Here is a 22,430-nt window from a genome sequence, read left to right as displayed (position 1 = left end):
GAAATTGTTACAGCTTCGAGATATTTCCTGGTTTTTGAATCTACACGTGGTTCATCCGAATTATTAGAATGTTGTATCTTTAGCTGTGTAAATTTAGTTATTTTCCTTTTTATAATTCACTACTTGCTTCTTAATTTGAGATTTGGGATTCCTGATGGCACTCTGGTGCTCCAGAAATGCTCATTAAAGTTGGAATTTTTAAACCAGCTTCTGTATGTTGGTAACATTTTTCTGCAGAAATGACTGTGAAAATGCAGTGACATGCCTTTGTTGTCTGAAGTTAATCGTGGATAAAATAACCCTTTTCTTGTTACCATTTGTTGTCTATTTCTAAAACGTTTTACTTGTGTAGATGAACTTTTGTAGTTCTCTGTCAGGGTTGTGGACTACGATGTGTTGACCTGCAGATTTTTAAAAACATGTACTGGGACATAAATAGATGAACTTGTATTGTTCCTTCTCTTCATTTTACCATAACTATTGGGGTTTGAGCTTGTTTCCAGTGTCCATACACGTTTTTATCTTATTCCTTACGATAACCAAATGAATGGATGGGGTTATTGTTGACTGTCTTCATGTTTGGGTTTCTGCATGTCTTGTGTAACATACCCTTCACCGGTTACCATTCCTCATGCTTTTTTTGTCTCCGTCTTTGTGGCCGGGTCTCTTTTGGTGTTTTCTGGGGTCGGCTTTGTAGAAATATGTTGACCAAGTGAAACACGGTCTTTCACTTCTCTTCTGTTCCCACCAATCTGCATGGACTGTCAGTTTAAGATACTAGTCTTCCCCCCCCTCCACCCCAACAATGACTTGTGATCCTCTGACTGCTGCTTTGTGTTGTTGTTGTTGATCTAACATGAAGTACTTTTTGTGTCCACATTTTCAGACGGCAACTCCGCACTAACATGGCAGTCAGACTGTGCGATGTGGCTTCACTGCTTAGAAGTGGTTCGTGGGCGCCTGAGCCTTGGACTGGGGTCTGTGGCACTTTATTTCCTTGCAAAACAATAATTTAGTCTGCTCTTTTTTTTTTCTCCCAAAAATGATGTTAGCTCTGCTATGTTTCAACACTCAAAATTAATCATGTTAGAAATGTGAAATTCAGGCACGTCTGGGGTTTCAGGTTTGCAAATAATAAGGGGTTATTGCAATCTGTTCATATCGTAATTTTTCTTTTTGTAAAATACACTTTTATTGCTTCTGTGCACATACCAGCCAAACTGGGATTTTTCCTAAAAATTAAACGAACTGTGGTGATTACTAAGACCTGCCGTCTGCACATGGTGAATGTTTAACTGATTATTATTTGGAAGGGTTGTTGTTTGATGCTAGTGTAGCAGTGGCTGCAGATCTGCTGCTGCTGGAGGTTTTGTGCACCCTGGTGTGTTCAATGGTCTGGTTGCGGTACCTCTGTTTTGTCTACACATAATGGTGACGACGCACTGTTTTAAACACGACTAAGCTCAAGCAAAATTTCGTCCTTTGCTGTGTTTTTGAATAAAAATGCAAATTATTAAGAAAGGAGTTGTTGCGATTATAACCCGCACCCCTCACCATACCATCTCCTCCACCATTATTAACCCTTTAATACCTGAGGCAACGACGGTGACGCTTAAACACAAAATCTTTAACATACTATAACTTGTCAACTATTAGCACGATCAATATAATTCGAATAGATTTTAAAGGAGAAAAGCTGCTTTTCTCCTTTAAAATCTACTCGAGTTATGTTGATTGTGTTAGCAATTAGAAAATTACAGTAAGTCAAAGAACTGTTGTTAAAGGGTTAACACACTGACACACTGTAACTCTTCGGCCGTTTAAGTTTTAACTTTGTACTGATATGCAGCACTCTTCTCTGACAGAATCAGTCGATCTATGTTTATTGCAGAAACTCGACACCTCTGTAAAGCAGGGCTGCACCTTTCTGGTCCTCGAGATCTACCACACTACTTGTTTTCCAGCTCTCTCTGAATTGCTTGATTACCTGGACCAGGGGTGTTCATTCGTGGAGATGTCTGATGGAGCTAATCAATCGCTAGTAGGGCTTAAAGATCTGGAAAATAAGCAGTGTGGTAGACCTCAAGGACCAGGAATGAGTATCGCACATCAGCGCAAGTCTTCTTTTTCCCACTTCATAATTCCGTTAATTGCTTAAAACGGTTGAAGAGTTACAGAAGTCAGAAGAATGTCGACACTGAAGCTAAAGCTCTGGAGTTAAAGGGGTTAAGAACAAAATTCTTGAGTTACTCAAGCCGGTCCAGATCAGGCTACAGATATCTGGCCTAAATATTCGATCTAAGGCTGAACTAAATTTATTCAAGTCATTGACTCAAAGTCATACCTTTGTTGATTGTCAAGTTTGGTCTTAAAGAAAAATAGAAATCTTTTTGTTCTACGGTGTGTAAAAAGTCTTTAACTAGCAGCAACTCTTTACTTTTAAATAAAAAAGCTTAGTATTGATCACTTCTGATCTTTTTTTCCCTTTTTTTTCTCTCTTTAGCAGGTAATTGCTGCCATGGAAACACAGCTGTCCAATGGACCAACGTGCAACAACACGAGCAACGGTCCCTCAACAATGTCAAACAACTGCTCTTCTCCTGTAGAGTCAGGGAGCATAGAGGACAGTAAAACTAACTTGATAGTCAACTATCTGCCTCAGAACATGACCCAAGAAGAGCTGAAGAGTTTGTTTGGGAGCATCGGAGAAATTGAGTCCTGTAAACTCGTTCGAGACAAAATAACAGGTAACTCAAGTTTTCTTTTATATCGTAGCTAAAGCCTGTTTTACTTTAGCGTTTGGGGTTGTGTTGAATTCTTCCAGTACTCTATACTTGGTACACTGTACAGGAAGTTTGACATTTTGTCAGTACCTGAACCCACAATGTCCGGGAAATTTCCCAAAGTTCACTACAAAAAACTATTGCTCACCCATACTAACTTGATTATCAAATATTGACCACAACTCAATGTGTTTGAGCAATTTGTGATCATCAGAACACAGTGTGTTCATAAATCTTCTTTTCCGTTCAACTTTTCTCTTCAGGGGTCGCCACAGCCTATCAGCTTCCTCCATCTACCCAGAATCCTCTGCTCTAACACCAGCTACCTTTATGTCTTTGTTCACAGCATCTATAAACCTCCTCGTTGGTCTTCCTCTAGACCTCTTACCTGGCAGTTCTAGATTCAGCATCCTTCTACCAATGATTCACTGTCTCTCCTCTGAACATGTCTAAACATCTCAGTCTGGCCTCTCTGACTTTATCTCCAGAACCTCTAACATGCTCTGTCCCTCTGATGGACTCATTTCTGATCCTCTCCATTCTGGTGACTCCCAAAGAGAACCTCAACATCTTCATCTCTGCTACCTCCAGCTCTGCTTCCTGTCTCTTCCTCAGTGTCACCGTCTCTAAGCATAGATTGGATTTTACGTCAGATGCTCTTCCTAATACAACCCTTTGTATTACTCTTGGGACCGCCACAATGGCTTGTGCCCCCTCTTGACCACAGTGGGTTCATAAATAGTATTCATATAATATTGCTTTTACTGTTGAAAATGGGTAACATCATATTTGGCTTTTAAAAAAAAAAGTTGTGCGCATGGGTTTGAATTATGTTAAAATTCAGGGAACTAGATGGTCCCGCACTATAAATATTCAATTCAATTCAATTCAATTTTATTTATATAGCCCAATATCACAAATTCAATTTGCCTCATTGGGCTTCATGCCTGTAGTTTTTACAGATGCACAGATGGAGTCATAAAATATGCACAATAGGTAAAAAGCCTTTTAGACGTTTGGAAGTTGTGAGGAAATTTGGGCACAACTTGGTTTGTACTTTTGTCTTTAAAAACTACTTGTAAAAAAGACCCAAAATGTGCCATTTTTAGCTTCCATATTTCAATTTGTTTTGCATCTTAGTGGACAACATTTCCTTTGAAATAAAAGTTTTTCATCAAACTCCTCTAAACTTGTTAGTTGTTTTAAAGGGGTTAGCATTGTTTACATTCTTTCTACTACCCTAACTTTATTATGTAATTTTGATCGTCATGGGTTCTATTTTTTTTAAATAATCTTTGGTATGACTCGGGCTGGATTTGAATTCACAACCCTCCAATCTCACTGCAGACACTCTACCATAAGGCCACTGAGGGTCAAACAACTCCTGTGAACAATTAAGTCTATAGCTACCATTATAAATGTATCATTTCTGACCCCACTTGCCTCCTGCATGGCTGCTGGGTGACTTTGAAAGGAGATCATGTTGTTATCTTCAAAGGGCTGACAGTGACATTCTAACACCATTGCTTGAGTAGGTAGATGGTGGCTAAGACTGTTTTCAGCCAACTGTTTTGGCCACTCCACCTAATATGTCCAGCAGCAGCAGCAGCCCACAAGCTTGTTTAATGTGTTTGTCATTAGCAGTGAGTCCACAGTTTTTCACTTTTAATGCATCAAAACTGATTACTTTAACTCAGACTTCTGCAGTCGTCTTGACTCATGCATGTGGGTTTATATATGTATAATAATATATGCTGCAGCGTTCTTGACCACACGCACAAGTATTCAGATTGCTGCGTTTCCCCCGTGATTACTGATGCTTTCATTGCAAAGCGTGCTTTCGAGTGTTAAATTCATTTTAGCTCCTCGCCTCTCGAAAGCAATTGCATTGACCCGATTGCAGCCGCTCAGAATTACAACAACAAATTGGAAAAAAAAGAGTGGAACGCTAGGAAGGGCATGAGGCTCTTTGAGTTGTGACTTGTGAAAGTGGGCCTTTGAAAGTCTGATGGAATAATTGCCCCTTTAGATGATTTATAATTGATATGGATTGATTTGCTTTAAAATGGTCTGTACTCTTTAGCGTAATTTGCTGACAACGTTGAGGTTTTTTTTTTTAATTATTTTTTATCATTGGTTCTTTTGCTTAAATGTCAAAACCAGAAAAAGAACAAAATGGTTCAATACTGACTCACTAGTTGCTCAGGTGTTTTTATTTTAGTCTTTTGTAACCGTTGTGACATTTAGGCTTTGCTTCAAACATCAGTATCAGTAAAAAGTGAAAAATAGTTTAACTTGTTAGAAGTTTAAAGACCTGCTCTGATTAAAAATGTTGTTTTTAAATGTTCTGATGCTTTAGTGAAGACATTAAGCTTAAAAGGACATTTCAGAGTTTTTCTTTTTACAAACTGTTAGGAAACGAGAGCAAATGAAAAATGATGTTTGAAAAAGACAGAAAATACTCTGTGCAGGCCGTAAGCTATACTCTACTCTGATGCATCCACTTGTAGACAACTAGATCATTTACATCTTTGCTTTCCTTGTCTTAGCTTGCATATAGGTAAAAACTGTGACTGTATAGCTGTAATCAAAATTAAGACTACTGACAACTCTTTATAAAAACGGGTGTGTATTGGCAAGAGTGTGATGCCATGCATATCCTGATATTTGTCTCACAATATACGTATCATGACATATCACAAGACTGTACCACAATAATTTTTCCCTTTTTTTTTTCTTTAAATTTTGAATAAAAACTCTGAATATTAATACGTCTTTTATTGAAATAAAATAGTAAAATTCATTGTTTTTAATCATCACAATATTAAGTAGGGCAGGGTTAATTAAAATCAATTTGAAATGATTTAAACTTAACAGATCAATAATCAATTCATAAAAATATATATCGATTTAGCACAGAAAGCTGAAGTGTGCTAGCTTGGTGCTAATGGCTAATGCCAATGCCCGGTCAACCTAAGCATACATTGCTGACTAAATGAATATCTTTTTTTACTCACAGGCATGAATTTTTCCAAACTCTTGAGGAAATATTTTTTAAGTAACCATTTGTGGTCTTAGGCAGTGTTTTTTGCTAATACTTTTCTCTTCTAATGGAATAAAGTGTAATAATTGTGTATAGCACAATCGCCACCTAGTGGCCAAACTGAAACATCCTCAAGGAGAAACAGAACAATGTTACCCTCTTCTGCTCTCCTTAGCTTGTTTACATTAAAAGTGGGGTCATTATTTTACTAATCTCATTATTTTACTAATACATTTTACAATATGTGAACTGTATCAGATTAATATAGAAAAATTAAAAACATATAGTAGATCATTAATGTACTTCTGAACAAAAATGTGTAAACTCAAAATTGAATGGAATTGAAAGGATACAAAAAATCTGAATTAATTCAGGCTCTTGTGAATTGAATTGTTTCTTACAAAACGTGATCAAATCTTTCTCTTGGAGAAAGAGACTCATAAATAACTAATTAAATATCGCCATATCAACACTTTGAATCAATACAAGTATCACCAAATGAAATATCGCAATATATGGCTGAATTGAGTCCCTCTACACCTCTACTTGTTAAAAGATGACTGGAGTGAGACTTTAAGAACTGAGCTGGTGTTTCTGTTCTTTAGCTAATTAAAAGCCAATCTCATCCATTATCAAGAAAACTATAGAATCTGATGGTGACATGATTTGTCAAACAACAGTACATATAGTGCAATCTGTTTTCTTTTTAATTAAACATTAGGACATTATCGTTTCAATTCTGAAAGTCATATTTTACAGATTAACTGTAAATGGTTGCTTTTTCTGACTGTAGAGTGCATTAGCTGCATGACAGTAATGGACTCAATTTATTCTGGAGAAGACGTTTATTAAACAGCACACGGAGTGGAGCGAATGTTCCTTTGGAGAGTTTTAATAATTGAGTCTGAAGATTCGCATGTTCTTCAGAATGAAGCCTGTAAGATCAGATAAAGGATGAGATTAAAAAAAAAAAGCTGCCCGTCAAATTTATTTATTTTCTTTTGGTGGTTTGAAGGAAAAAATGTCGTAGTTTTACTGCCTGCTCTCCATCAAACCCCTGTGTAGAAATGCATTTAATCCAGGTGGCATTTATTCTGGTGTTTTCTGGTGATCTACAGAAAGATACAAGCTCTGAAGTGCTCTTTAACTGCTGCTGTTGGAACTCATTTGTTTGCTTTGCCTCCATGTGTTATACTTAACTCATAATTGGCTGTAAGTGTGATGTTTGTTACTATAAATGTGTAGATTGTAAAAGTCAGCGTTTTATCTGTCATGTTGTCTGTGTGTTCTGGTTTTAAACTCTCAATGGGTTTAAAAATCTTTTTTATGTTTATTTTAATTAGCTTTAATAGTGTTTTGGACGTTATACATTTTTTAAACTGTCTCTAAAGAAATGTTTTCAGGTGATTCATTTAAGGGGGTAGAAGAAATTAAATGAAATAGTTTTTAAACTCCATTCATAACTCAGTCATTCATGTTGTAATCCTTTAACACAAAAGCTTTTCTTTCAACTAAGTTATCTCTTGAACCAATCGCAATTAACAAACTTCCAGTGGATTCTGATGTGTAGAAAAACAACCTTTTCTTCACTATCTTTACATTAATGATCTATTGCATATCAGGGCAAAACGGATGAAAAGCTACTTTTCTCCACATCAGAATAAACTGATTCTAGTTGCTCAGTTTCGGTGTCCTTGGTGACATTTTAATGAAAGGATTAAACGGACAGAATCAAAAGTAAAACATTGAGGCTTTTTGTTGTTTTGCTTTTTATCTTTCACTTAGCTGGTCAGTCATTAACTGGAATTTAGCTCAAATAAACATGAATTTGTTTAATTCTTAATCCAGTGAACTTGAACCCTTTTTCTTGTGTGTGAAGACTACAGAGCTGCTAACACTTTAGTGGCGGCCAGTCGTTGACATCGCATTCAGTCTGACCGTTCATGACAAGGTTTGTGTCCAAATTTCCTCACTACTAACCCCTAAAAGACTACATTGTGTAGGACTATCTGGATTGTAACGTAACCAGACACATGACTACTTTCCTTCTTTCTGTAACCCTTGTGTATATCCTAGGCACATTTAAAAGTGGGGTCATCTGGACCCCACACGACAGCGTAATTTTTTTTTTTTCCAAGGATTTTTTTTGTATCTTCATTGGTGTCCGTGGCAGATGTAAAGTCCTGTCCACCTTTGTCATGGGACCCCATGAGACAACAGAAGGTTTTTAAGGGTGTGTTCAGACTGGGCACATTTTGTCCGCTTAAAGTGAACCAGAGTTTTTTTCCCCCCGATAATCCAGGACAAATTTTGATTCTGAATACAACCAAGCGTAACTAAACTCAATCACACTTTGGTCCAAGATCCAAAAACGCACAGTAGAACAGAACAAACCTTTATTTAACACACAAAAAACTGAATTGTTAAAACTTTTAAACTTAAAAAAAATGTACTTTTTTTTGAATATGAATAAAACTAGCAGGAAAATTATTCCAGAATTTATCAACTTAAACCTTAAATAACCTTCAATATTTTGTTCTCCATAATATATTTTGTCGAAATTATGCAAGTTAGAAATAAAGTAAATGTTAAAAGAAAAAAACTTCAGTTCTTTACCTGTATGCCATTTTATATATAAAAAAAAATTACTCTTCTAAATATCCGAAAATGATCTGTGCCTTAAGGCAAATGTGCCACTTATTTTTTTTTAAGTAAAAATCAAATAAATGAGAACATTTTACGAAGATTATTTATGTATCCACCGTGTTCTGATGATAAAAACGTGACTGATTTAGGAAAAAAAAAGTAAATTTTGTTCAAATGAGAAATTGTCCAAATGCTTTGCATTGTGGTCTATATTCTGCAATCTGCTGGGTATCTCCAGGCCTTCCTGCATGTTTTCCAACATACCCTCCTGTGGTATGTTCTAATTTGCTGGACTTACTTGAACCAGGTATTAGTAGGGCTTGAATCTCTGGAAATTCTGTCGACACTGCGGCCCTCGAGGCCTGGAGTTGCCTATCACTGCTCTATATAATGGGCTAGTAGCAAGTAGTGAGGGAATTTGGACAAAACCAAAGACTTTCAGTTTAATGTCAGACACAGCCTTCACTGATGGGGAATTTGGGTTTTTTGTACAATCATTGGATTGTGCAGAATCTCGATGGTTCAGGTGTTGTATTTGTGTTGTCAAGAACTTGTACATTTTGTAGAAGCTTGATGGGGTGGAATGTCTTTTTTTTTTTTTCGACCTATTTCTGGCAAAAAGTCATTAAAAATTGTTTTTTCCAGTTTTTGTTTTGTCCAATTTTAACTCTGTTTGTGTTTGCAGGGCAGAGCTTAGGCTATGGATTTGTCAACTATGTGGACCCTAAAGACGCAGAGAAAGCCATCAACACCTTAAATGGCTTAAGACTCCAGACAAAAACCATCAAGGTAAGATGTCGTCTCGTTGCTTCAAGAAAACCGTTCGTGTGCAGCTCGCGTTTTAGTCCACGTTAAAGTGTAGAGAGATGAAAGTGGGGGGAAAAAACTGAGCCCTTTGTTAATCTGGGCAGAGAAAAATCACTGCTTGGGCCTCAAGTAGAGCAGAACAGTTTCTATGGTTGCGTGTTATAGCTGTGCTGTACGTCTTTACAGGGAAAGCTTCCATTAGCATTCATCAGGCAGTGTAACTCTGTGCTGCTGGAGAAAAAAACCCTCATTTGCTTCATACTGCAGGATTTGTGGGTGTTGGAGCCACATTTTAAAGTCTGATAGTTTCCCTGAGGACTTACCTGTAAATTTAGCAGCTGTAATCAGACAGGTGGAGTTTGGAGGAACATGTTTGATGGAGATTCTATTTTAATATTGTGAGATGTTGTAGTTTTAAAACACAAAATCACTTACTCGGTTCATTTTTTTTCTGGTTAGTTGGGATGAGTCTCAAACTCTATGGTGATTTTAAAGTATTAGTTTGTACCTCTGGTTGCAAATAACCTCGTAGCTTTAAGGAATATTATTTTAAATATGACTAAGAGGTTTGGACAAAAGGATGCAGGAGGCGTCTGTGGCTGAAGATCTTTATCCTTTAATGTCTGCATTCTTCAGTGGAAAACATTTTATTTATTTCTGCTCACTGAGAAAGGAATAGAGTTATCACTTATTTTCTCAAATGACTCTATACCTTGTTATTATGAGATAGCACCAACTGTTTTTCTCAACAGAATAATAGTTGTTAGCTTGTTATTTCGAAAATTGTTTTCCTTATTTGGAGATCAGTAGAAAAAAACTCAAGTTCATTGTAGATGTGAAGCAAAACGGCAAACGCTGGATCAGTGCTAATTGAAGAACGATTGTGTAACCGTCTGGCAGCAGGTGTCTCCGCTGATGTAGACATCACATGAAAAGTAGCTCTAAAAATGACACCCTAGACCTGACGCTCTGAACTCGGCACGTTTGTAGTTGTTCGCGTTCCACATCTGTGAAAGTCGCTGCTTTTATGTTAACAGAAACAATATTCTAAAATGTATTTAACCTTTATTTTTCCCAGCAAGTAGCATATTTTCAACTACGGCCCAACAAAAGATGAGATCTTTGGAGAAAAGGGGATGCAGGAAAAAACAAAAAAATAAATCGCCAATATCATACAAAAGTCTAAAGCCATCAGCTGTATTACAACAGCATTTTTCTTTCTAATTAGAGGGCCACAAGATGATGAACGTATAAAATGAAATTGAGATTAAATTTGAGTATTTATTAAAATGAATCAATAGCAGATGAAAAAATGCCATTACACAAATATCTTATTTGTGAATAGAACGACTCTATTACGTCCACTTGTAGAGAACTAGATCCATATACGTCTTCATTTTCATCGTCCAAGATAGCATTTTCCTCAAAACTATAAGTCTGAATAGCTCCAAGATTAACTATTTTAGTTCCACCGCTATTATGTTGGGTGTGAGAGGCTGTAAGCTGGCGGAAAGAGTGTAAACAAAGAGATGATGGGAAATGAGTGCAGGCTTACTCAGAGGCAAATTTCTAATGAACCCCTACCGCCCTGCAGAAACTATGACCCAATCCATATTCTACTCTTCTCCCTATCCCTACATTCATTGTGTCCAAATTGCTTATAAAATAGTTGGTCCTGTACTGTATAGTTTTTCAGTAGTTGGGGATTAGGGTGGGAATTTGGATATATACTGTCCTAGAAAACATTTTATTTTTTTTATTTTGACTAAAAACGGCATAGTCAAAACTAATTAACTATTAAAATCGTCGACAACTAATTTAATAGTCGATAAGTCGCTACTTTATATTATATGGAGTCAAAGTGTCGTAAAGTTGAACAAAGTTGTGAGCGTTCAGCACCAAAAAATGTAAATTTTTTTATATTTGTCAGTGAGACCAAAGCTTCATCTAAAGTGAAAAACAGTTACTTATTTCAGATGACGACCTCATTAGAGAGAATAGGAATATACTTTCCATCAAACTCATTTTGACAGGTGACCTTTGACCCCATATACCCTTTATATATAAAAATGATATTCAATTGTTACATTATCTTGAGGGGCGGGGCACCTGTCAAAATGAGTTTGATGGAAAGTATTTTCCTAATCTCTCTCATTTGATTTAATTATGTTTTAATCCCTGAAACTAATGAAGGACAGAGGCTGCACGATTCATTAAAAGTTTCATAAAATAAACTAAAAACTGTCTTGATTTTATTTAGTTTAAAGATGATGATGGTTAAGATGTGGGTTTTACATCCACTTTGGGCACTTTTGTGATTAGTCAACTAATGGGTAAAAATAATCTGTGATTAGTCGACTATTAAAATAATTGTTTGTGGCAGCCTAATTTTTTTTTTTTTTTTTTTTTTTAATGTTGACTAAAAACAGATTTTATCTCAAAAACATTGGATAAATTCCGTCACACATGGCTGTCCTTGTGTTTCTCAGCTTTGTTTTTGTTTCATCCACTTTAAGCAAATGTTTATCATGAACATTTGATGTGCACATAACATCCTCAATGATGCTTGTGACCTTTGCGTTGGCTTTACAGAAAACTTTAAGTTGCTTTTATTGTATATTTTGTAAACGAAAAAACAAAAAAAACCTGAGAACAGCAAAGCTTTGAATCCTTGTTTGCTTTTAAAGCTCCTGTGTTTCCCCAAAGAAAACAGATCTTTTTCCTGCATGACTGAAGATGGGAAGGTTGCCAGGGAAATTAATTTGATCCCACTTGTTTTCCATAAATATTCTGTTAATACTTGGAGCCCACGTTTCAGTGACAAGAATGCATAAAGAAAAACAAAGGAATTTATCTAAACATGCCAATTAAATCCAGTAGAATGAATGGTCATAGTAAACAATATTTTTTTACCAGAAATACTTGTATTCATCGTGCTTCAATCTCTGCTTCTCTTCATGCATTAATGTGTCGTCTCATGACTAAACTGGTTTCTACTCGATTGTTTTGAGTCTGTAGATCCTCCAAGTTGGAAACAGTAAACCCATAGCTGACAGCTCATTTTGCTAGTATCTCTTAAAATACAAAAAATGAATAAAAAATCTGCCATGTGAATCTCTTGGCTTGTTGTTAAATTGAAACAATTGGAAATGTCTCAGAATTTTCCCAGAGGAGAAGAAAATATTGTGACAAATGCAAAATGGTAAACAGGTTTTTCTGCTGCACCTTTGTTTTACAGCCAGGCGGTCGTGACAGCACAGTTTCCAAGCCAATTTAATATTTAGTTTAGCCTGAGGATGGTGTATCGCCCCCATCCAGCAACGGCGTCATTGTCTGCTGGGTTTACGCCGCAGTCTTACTGCTGAGATTAAAACAGAACTGCTGGATAATGAAGATATGGCTTTAAATGAAGATAGATAGATAGATAGATAGATAGACAACTTTATTAATCCATTTGGGACGTGCCCGCAGGGAAATTAAAGAACTCCACATCTCACACAGCACTGTTGCATCCATGTTAAATAAAGAAATGACACTTAAATAAAGATAAATAGGGAAATAAATAAATAAATATATATATAAATATAGATGAGCTAAGTATAATGCCTGACGAGGCGTCCATTATCAGAAATTAATGGACGATAATGGACACCTCATCAGGCATTATCCCGATTATACCACGGTCACATACAAAAGAAATAAATCATTAGTTCATTTTTTTTCTTACATTTAAATTCGTTTTTGCTTAAAGTGGACTATTGTATACGTGTTGTCATGGTAACGGCCTCAGAGCCTGCACCGTCGTGTGTGAGGGCTAACCAATGGGGAAAATGACATTTCTCCTAAACATCAACTTAAGTGAAGCAAAGTATCATTTCAGAAGGAAAGTTCTCCTCTTGCAGCTAGTTTTTGTCCAGATGATGAAGCAAATGTTTGTTTCAGAAAAACAGCGTCCGCAAAAGGTTTCACAGATTGCTTTTATTGCAAAAAATATCCACCAATTAGTCTGGCCATTAAATATGTCAACAAACATGCAATATCTGTCAATAATTGTTAATAAAATAATGTATAAACAAATATTTACTGTGTTGAGCGATAATGTAAGCAAGACAGACTATTAAAGGACTATTAAAGTTCCATTCAAACTATATAATCTTTCTATTGTAAAAGCATTTTGATAATGGTTAGGCTGTTTTTGCCAAATTAAAAAAGCCTGACGCTTTCTTAGACATATTTTCTGCAGTGTGGCAGAGTTTTTTTTTAAAAAAGAAGTCTGCCTCTGAACTGTGGACCGGGACTCTTGGTGCAGAAGTAACTGCACTAAACTCTCTCCTGCTAGCTCACAGCCTCTCACTACCCCAACATAACATTACCAGTGAAACAAAAATGGTGAGCTATTATCGTACAATTTGATGGATACCTTGCTCACTTGTTGTATAGTGGTTGGTGTTTTTTTTTTTTTTTTAAATTGTTCACTGTCTTCTTATTGTCTGTAGACCCTTGCCAATCTCCTCAGTACCATGTATTCTGTCCACAATATGTTCAATCTTCCAAATCAGCATAAATCATTGATCACGATCAGAGCTTTTTAATTTAATAACAGTGTACTTATTTTTTAAACAAAAGAGAAAAGTGGGAAAATGTCTGAGAAAAGTATATAAAGTGAGTAGTGAGAGGTTTTTGAGCCTTAAAACATCTGTAATCCTACTTCACTGATTTTACCTTTCAGAAGTTTTTTATGGGATGTAACCTCTCTCATTAGGGGAAGACTGTACCGTCATGTCTATCAAAGAGCCATTTGAAAGAGTTCTTTTCTATTGTATTGCTGTTGTCTCCTGTGGAATAACAAATACCAAACTGTGTTCAGAGTGTCTGTTGCTCCGGTAAAGAACTAGCATTTAGGTCAGCATAATAATGTGAAATGTTCAAGATATTTGACCAAAATGTATTTCTAAGTGTCCATCAGTAGTCAATCAGAAATAAGTAACGTATGTCTTCCAATAGTAGCCCCAGTGTTTATTCCAAAAATTTGGCATCTGACCCAGGAAATTGTTCATCAATCTGCTTGATCCATTCTCTGATATGTTTAGGATCCACCTCAACATGTCGTGCAGATTCCTCACCAGAATTTTCTTTGGCGTATGCCACCGCACGAAATTTAAATGCTAAATCGAATGAACATTTCTTGGCCATTGCTGCAAAACACATCACACTCAGACATCCGGCGTCCAGCGTTGCCAGATTGGGCAGGTTTATAGAGATGGATAGATGGATACTTTCTTAGTCTTAGGAAATTATATGGCAGTCTGTAGCTCCAGGTCACTCACACAGATTAAAAAAAGACATTAAAAATAAATAAATATATTTAAAAAAACAGGGAAAATAGTTAAAACTTAAAAATTAAACAATTAGCCTAATTAAAACAATAAAAGACAACAAAAACAGCTGGACAGTCAGGGTCCATTCTCACCCTCCCCTTCTCAGCAGTGTTGTACAGTCTAGTTGAAGTGGGTACGAAGGATGCTCAATCTGGCAACACTGCCAGCATCTGTGTACAGGGCGAGTATTAAAAGAGGCCGGCTACAATTAGCATCTAAAGTATTGAACATCTGTTAGGTCTGACGTCTATTGGAGTCTATTAGAGACGGTCCACTATTGGAAGACGTATGGTATTCACCCAGAACATAGTAAATAAACCTGAACGTACCGCCCTCATATTAATTTAATCGTTTTGGATGTTACTTATTTGCATCACCTACTGTAACACCATGGTTTGGACAAATGAAGCCGTTGGTAGGAAAACTGGTGTTCATCACACGTGTTCTGGATCTGCAGGTTTCCTACGCTCGCCCAAGCTCCGCCTCCATCCGAGATGCAAACTTGTACGTCAGCGGCTTACCGAAGACGATGACGCAGAAAGAGCTGGAGCAGCTCTTCTCCCAGTACGGACGCATCATTACCTCGCGCATCCTGGTGGACCAGGTGACCGGTGAGTGGATCGAGTTAGCGATCTCCCTTCTTTGTTCCTTTATTCTAACAACCCCCCCATTACCCCCCCTCCCCTCGTCCTCTGGGACTGCTGAACAAAATGACACAAGACTGAGAAATGCATGAGTTGGTGACGTGAAGCTACCAAAAAAGCAATTTTCCAGAAGAGGGGTTCATAAATATGCATTGACGGGAATATGAAAATGGTTGTAAAGTAGCGAGAGTCACTGCTTCATCAGTTCTTTCCCTCCAATCTCTCTTCCACTTGCACTTACCTTCCTCTGCTTTTTTTTTTTTTCTCTTCCTTTCCCATCCCCAAGGTGAACACGGATGCCTGTTTTCATGGGAGGAAATGAAACGCTTTTAGAGCGGTTACATTTTCTATTTCTCAGCTATCATATGGGAGCAGAACTCTTATGAAACACTAAACAGAATCTTTCACCAAGACATTTCCCAGCGGCGATGTGCCTCCGTTCTGCTGAAATGTATAATAATCTCCCTGACATGCATTGTGGGAATTTTATTTTTCAAACGCAAAACTCACAATTTCTAGAGAATTTCTTTTTCCTTTTTCTGAGTAATAATGCAACAAGCTGCAATCCAGCAGAACAAAGACGGATTGATGACGAGCGTCACTCAAAGAGTCCATTTAAATGTTTAGAGGTTAAAAGTTGGGGGCGGGATTCTTCAGGATCCTCACAATTCTGTTAGGATTCAGGAAGTAACAATCGATTATGAAATGGTCATCAATGTGTCCTGAATCTATGCATTTTTTTATTAGAACAAGCAAGTACTAAAATACTAAATACTACAATATCAATACTCAAAATACTAAATTTAAATAGCAACACAAAAATTGCAATATAAATGTCTGCTCATCAAATCTTTCAAAGCATCAACAATCAACAAGTTTTCATATTTTTTTTCCCCCCCGAGTTGAACCTTAAATAACATGTCACTTTTTAACAATAGATCAGTTTTAAAGTCTCTCTCCGATCATCTTTTCATCTATTTTAAAAGCATTCCCATTGGTCTTTTAAGTAGAATTATGCCGTTTTAGCCAAAATCTTAAAATCTGTCATTTTGAGGGACATAGTCTCTGCAGAACGGCAGGAGTTCTATTAGAAATTCAGTTGTGGGCCAAACTGTTGACTCTGAGCAACCCCACCCCCTTTCCCTCTCTCTGTTTAAATGCTCTCCTCCTAGCTTACAGCCTCTCACACCCACAACCTAAGATCAGCGATGGAGAGCATTATCGGAGATATACAGGCGTCCAGTTCTGTGCCAGATGACAGTTTGAGGAAAAAAAAGACTTTTATGGATCTAGTCGTATGCAAGTGGATACATTTCTTTAAATGGCATTTTTTTTTGTCTGCTCCCAACAGTTTTAATACATAAATATCCAGAAATTAAAGTTTGAGAATAGTTTTCTTAGTATAGATCTTCGATCGGAAAAATGGCACAAGAAGATGTTTAAAACATCAAAAATGAGCTTTTAATCAAAGGGGGTCTTTAACGCAATTAGAGATTGGGAATGTATTGGTGCCAGTATCGATATCGGACAATATTTGCATGAGTTTAATATCCGCAGACATTGTTCTGACTGCTTTCAGATTCTTTATTTTTGATATGGATACTTATTCCGAATAGATCCTTGACACTGGAAACACGGACCGGTTTAATGTCATGGACCGGCCTTTTAAACGCGTTGGATAAAAATAACGAGATTAATTCATAGGACATTAATAACAGGATTTTCTAAATAACTGAATTGAATCCTCAGTTTTAGCAGCGTCTGTAACATTACAGAGTTGCACCAAAAACTGACCCATCAAATGTGCTCAGTCCTTCCGCCCCTCCAGCTCTAATGTCAATAATATGTAATGACAATAACCCAAACTTTGTTTTCAGGCTTTTTCTTGTTATGATGCTCAATCTCAGGCTGAAATAAATTAAAATTCTCCAACAAAAGCAACAAAGTTCAGACCAGCACATCAACAGTCTAAACAATGAAGAGAAATTCTGAGAATTTACTTTTTGTTCCTACTTAATTCACAGGATGTTGATAAAAATATTTGTTCTGTGAAGCTTGAAAACATTAGAATTAATTTGTTGAAGTAATGCTTTGGTTTTAAATGGAACTGATCAAGCAGTTTAGTTTTATTTTGATACTTGAAACCTTTTGCTTTAATTTTCACTGCAGTGTGTAGTATAAATGCATTTTCTTGGTTTTCTGAAGAAAAAAACTACAGTACATCTTTTGTATTTGAAGTGTGATAGGAAATAAGTATTTAAATCTAAATAACCTGCTGATGACTCATTTCTCGTGTTCAAATTTGGCAAATGTGGTTATTTGATTTATATTGTGATATATATCGTTATCACAAGATATGGAAAAAAAAATATATATATATATTGATATAAAAATGTCAGCCCAAACCAGCAGTTTAATTTACTTCTGATGCAGCAGTATATCCTTTTAGGTGCATTATTTATGTTTTCTGCACCTGTTGATGCTGTTCTGACATGTCTGCTTCCCTCTCAGGACTCTCACCTGCTGATGTTGCTGAGTTTCTGGTTTTTTCACTCTGCTGTATGTTTTTATTGAATAGGAATGCCTTTCTTAAAGTTTTCCACAGCTTTCCTGTGCTTTGGTAATTGGTGTTTGTTTTGTTTTTATTTATTTATTTTTAACTTTATCTTCAGGAAACCTGGAATAACTTTCACTGCAGAAGCTGCAGCACAGATTTAAGATACAAGCAGAAACATGGAAATGAGAGAGGATAAAAAATGCAGCACAACACCCTATTGAATGTTTTTTTTTCCCTTATTTTGAAAATATATTCCAGGTTTTGTTTGTGATTCCAAGCTTTCCTGTGGAATAAAATCTCCGGTATTTGAATGTGACCCCTCCAAGGTTATCCGACAGTGAAAAACCAGTCCCTAATATAAGATTCATATCTTCACAACTTCAAGCTGTTTTTAGTCCTTTAAGAAATAGACTTTTGCAGATGTTCATATTATGTACCAAACACCTGCACATACTATACGTGGAACTTTCCTCAAGCTAGTTGAGATACAGAACAAAAATACACATTTGTTGAAGGCTTTTATTCTGAAATGGTCAGAAAGTTCTTTACGAAGTCTGTGCTCCCTCAGGTGTTTCCAGGGGAGTTGGATTCATTCGTTTTGACCGGCGGGTCGAGGCGGAGGAGGCCATCAAGGGCCTGAACTGTCAGAAGCCGCCGGGCGCCACCGAGCCCATAACGGTCAAGTTTGCCAACAACCCAAGCCAAAAGACCAGCCAGGCCCTGCTGTCCCAGTTGTACCAGTCGCCCAATCGAAGGTACCCAGGACCCCTCGCACAGCAGGCACAGCGCTTCAGGTAAAAGAGGCCATATGTTAACCACCCCCCACCACCACCCCACCCCACCCCTGAGGGCGTTTACAGACAGCAGGTCACAGAACAGGGATCTTACCCTCTAGTTGAAGCAGATTTTAAAGAATATAAAAGAAGAAACTTTCCTACAATGTTTTAATGCTAGCGGGGCAAATGATTCCATGAATGAGCTTCTAATGTCTAATATGTCATCTCAGTGTAGCCTGCTGTCGTCTGTTCGGAACCATTGACTGTATATGAGAACTGGCGTCACCTATAGAAAATAATGGACTTCTGGCTCCATGTTTTTGCGATACTGATGCCACCATGTTGGAGCCAGACGTCAGTGGGCACAGATTGGTCAAAGTTGAGTCATTGTTTCTATGGCAACTACTCAGGAAAACCAGCTACACAAAATCAGAGAAACGTTTTAAGAGATAGACGCAGGACCACCTACTTTATTTGAGACTCCTGATTGTGTTTTTTTTTTTTAATCAACGCCTGAATTTATTTACAAGCATGAAAAAAAGTCACTCATGTTTTGGCTTTTAGGTTGATGCTACATTTTGGTAGTTTTAGAGTCAAAGTAGTTTGTCGAATATTTGCGAAAACGAGCATTAAGCGGTTAAGATGATCAAAAACATGTTAAAAAATTAAAACTGAGCAAGATTATTTTTTCTGTCACTGTTTATCTCTTTATAGAAGTTGTGCTGTTCTCACAGTACGTGACTTAATGCTTCCAGACAGTCAGCAAACAAATAAAAGTACTCCCAAGTGAATCAGAGTTGCTTCAATTTCTTTTCTTATTTAAAATTCTTATAATTTTTTGTAACTGAAATAAAACACCAAAAAGGTGTTCAGACAGTAGCTTGTAAGCAACATTTAAGGTGGACAAAACAGTTAAACTACATCCTAAGAACATTAACATAGTACAAAAACGGAAAAATCCCAACATTCGCACGCACAGGGCCGACACAGCACAAACATGGCCGCATCTCCCGTGAAAATGTGCTTGATTAAACTTAAGACGTCACGGTGAGAGCACTCACTCCGACACAATTTTAAAACAGAAACTCAACTGAAATGACAGATGTCTCACTCTTGACAATTTATCCAAAACGAAAAATAAGTGGAGTTTACTCAAAACAAATGCTACTTTTTCTAACTTAACTAATTACAGATGTTAATGGGATTTTGGCGTCTTGGATCTAGCAGGTAGTTCCTGTTTGGAATTCCAAGGGAAGGGGTCACTCGATCCAGTTCTCATAAACAGTCCAAAGCAACATTACTGTCAGGATTCACCTCATTATACATCAGTATCACAACCACAGACTTGTCGCTGCTTCATAGTAAAACTTTTTGTGATTGTAGGTTGGACAATCTGCTGAACATGGCCTATGGAGTGAAAAGGTAAATTTTAATTTTTACCATCAGTTTGATGTAATTAGTTCCAGAAAAAAGAAGATCCAGTTTTTTTTAGATATAAATAAATTGTCTGATTAACTGAAAAACTATTGTAATGGAAAATGAGTAGATTTGTAGAAAAAAACTGTTTTGTCGTCATCGTAGAAGACAAACTTTCTCAGGTTTCCAAGGTGTTTGTGGAGCTTTTCTTTCAACTACGCAATAAATGTCACATCAGTGGAATCAGAAGCGTAGAAAAGCAGCCGTGTTTCTCACGTTGATCGTGTAAACGGTTAAAAAGTTACGGCATATGTTTTGGTGTCATTTTATGTTCATGAAAAACAGCCAAGTCTGAATTTAACTGGAACAAATTCTCAGAAAAGCCATATAAACTTCCAACTTAAATTCACAAAAACAGGGTCATCTGATTAAATTTTTTGTATGTGTTGCCCATTAAAATATTCAACCATATTTGATGTGACACAAAGAGAAAGACGTTTGCGACGCTTATGAAGTCAGGTGCTGTAATCTCCGTGCAACTCCTGGATTAAAGCCTAGTCTCTGAATCTTTCACTGGAATGTTAAAAAAATGCTTCCTCATGCTTTGAGCTGAGTTTTTTTTTTGTTACCTTGATCTATTATGGACGGCGCTGTCCTGCTTTAAACCCGGTTGCGTCAGGCATCTTTCAGGGTTTGCCAGGTTTTTAGCCGATTGAAGTCCGGCTCCTTGAAAAGCTCAAAGAGCCATCTCCACCAACAATAGACTTGTGACTCCTCTCGCCTTGCTTGTTGATGGACGTCTTTGTTGCCAAAATTTCTCTGGGGGTCTTTGATGCTGGGAGCACACCTGTCAGAGGGGATGTTCCCTCGGAGGCCAACTGGAGCGGTTAATCCAACGCGACTCCTGCGGCAATAATTCATGGGCTTTCCAAATTTGTTTCTTAAACCGCAAACCGTACTCGCTCGCCGCCGCCTGGGCTTTTCTCTGCTGCCGCTGGAGGCCGACCGTACTGGAGTGAATATTTTCAGTCTGTGGTTTTACTAGAAGATGCATGAGCTCATCCAGAAGCTCCACTTCTGAAGGTTTCAGAAACTTCACAAAATAAAAGGAAATGAGGAAAATGCAAAAAAAAATCTCTACAGCAAATTAGTTCTGAGATGGAAATTTTAGAAACATTTAAATTCTGTTTAATCTACACAACTGTTATTTTGAGTAATAATGTTTAAAATGACTACGTTAAAAAAATATCTATTAAAATCAATCGATTCTAAACCCATAAAGAATTTTTCCTTTTAAACATTTTTTGGTTTCAGGCACAAAACTTTGCTTTGATTGTAATATGATTTGATTTTATATCAATATTTACACTAAACATTTTTATAACCAAATATAATTGTTTTTGAATAAATTTAAACTATTTTTTTATTGTGGAAATTAAGAAAAAAATTTGATTATTTCAGTTTTTTTCCAATTTTTCTCAACTAGATTTGTGAATTAATTCCAAAATTGATTTATTTACTCATTTAGTCTTGCAGAAACATTGAATGTGGCTTTATTTTTAATGTTTTCTATTTTTTTATTGCGCCTTTAAGCAAAATTTCACTTATGGGACTCAGACAAAAACTTGCACACGCTTACTATGCAGTGAAAATTTTTAGACAATTTGGAATTTTGAACATTTTGAACAAAAAAATCGACATCACAGTCGGTAAAAGCATTAAAAAAGTTATTTGGGACCAAAATCTGCTATAAGGCTCAAAAAATGGTTCAAGATAAAGTACTAAAAAACAAAACGCATGTCTTGGGGTATTCAAAGGAACTTTTTTAATTATGGGATGGCCATAGGACTTCAAGATTGGTGGTCATTTTGCGGCAAAGTTTGAAATGTTGTGATTTTTCACAGTTTTGGACAATATGGGAAGATCACACTTTTGTTTGAGCAATTCATCAAACATTTTACACACACCACCAGGTTAAGTCTACAACCATAGCTGATATATTGTTGACCTTTGACCTCAGAAAAACTGCCATCTTGAATAAAAAAAAAAAAAAATGTTTAGTACCTTAAAAAAAATTAAACTCCTCATAGAGATTTTAATCTAGCATTGAGAAGATACTTAGGAGAAAAATAAGGTGTAAATTTTGACTGTGTTAGCATGGAAAACCTGCAAAAATGGCGTTTGTTTCTAGCTTATGTTTTACCAAAATAATGTTCAAACTCGAGCGGAAGGAAACAACATAACACTTGATATGAACATGCTAGGAATGTGGGCTGGTTACCAAAAGCCCCCGTTACCAAAGAAATCCAAAATTTTACTTTTGCAGATTCTTCAAAAAATTATGAAGACTTACTCGTCACCTTCAGGTGACCAAAAACAT

At 36.7% G+C, this 22,430-nt stretch overlaps 1 protein-coding gene across 10 annotated transcripts in view; it reads left to right on the top strand.

Moving 5' to 3' along the window:
* The window catches only part of elavl2 (ELAV like neuron-specific RNA binding protein 2), a 39,833-nt gene that overhangs the window by 14,836 nt on the left and 2,567 nt on the right, over positions 1-22,430 (top strand). For 5 of the 10 annotated variants that reach the window (XM_036216586.1, XM_036216589.1, XM_036216587.1 and 2 more), the window contains 6 exons: positions 887-977; positions 2,504-2,747; positions 9,158-9,261; positions 15,115-15,268; positions 18,427-18,652; positions 20,018-20,056. In XM_036216586.1, coding sequence (XP_036072479.1) covers positions 906-977; positions 2,504-2,747; positions 9,158-9,261; positions 15,115-15,268; positions 18,427-18,652; positions 20,018-20,056 — 839 coding nt within the window. In that variant the 5' untranslated portion in view covers positions 887-905. The remainder of the gene's footprint in view (positions 1-886; positions 978-2,503; positions 2,748-9,157; positions 9,262-15,114; positions 15,269-18,426; positions 18,653-20,017; positions 20,057-22,430) is intronic. The other 5 variants (XM_036216590.1, XM_024287846.2, XM_024287847.2 and 2 more) reach the window with 3 other exon arrangements.

Source organism: Oryzias melastigma, linkage group LG18 (assembly GCF_002922805.2).
Source record: "Oryzias melastigma strain HK-1 linkage group LG18, ASM292280v2, whole genome shotgun sequence".
Lineage (NCBI taxonomy): Eukaryota > Metazoa > Chordata > Actinopteri > Beloniformes > Adrianichthyidae > Oryzias > Oryzias melastigma.
The sequence above is the reverse complement of the archived record's forward strand: the minus strand, read 5'-3'. Positions and strand labels throughout refer to the sequence as shown.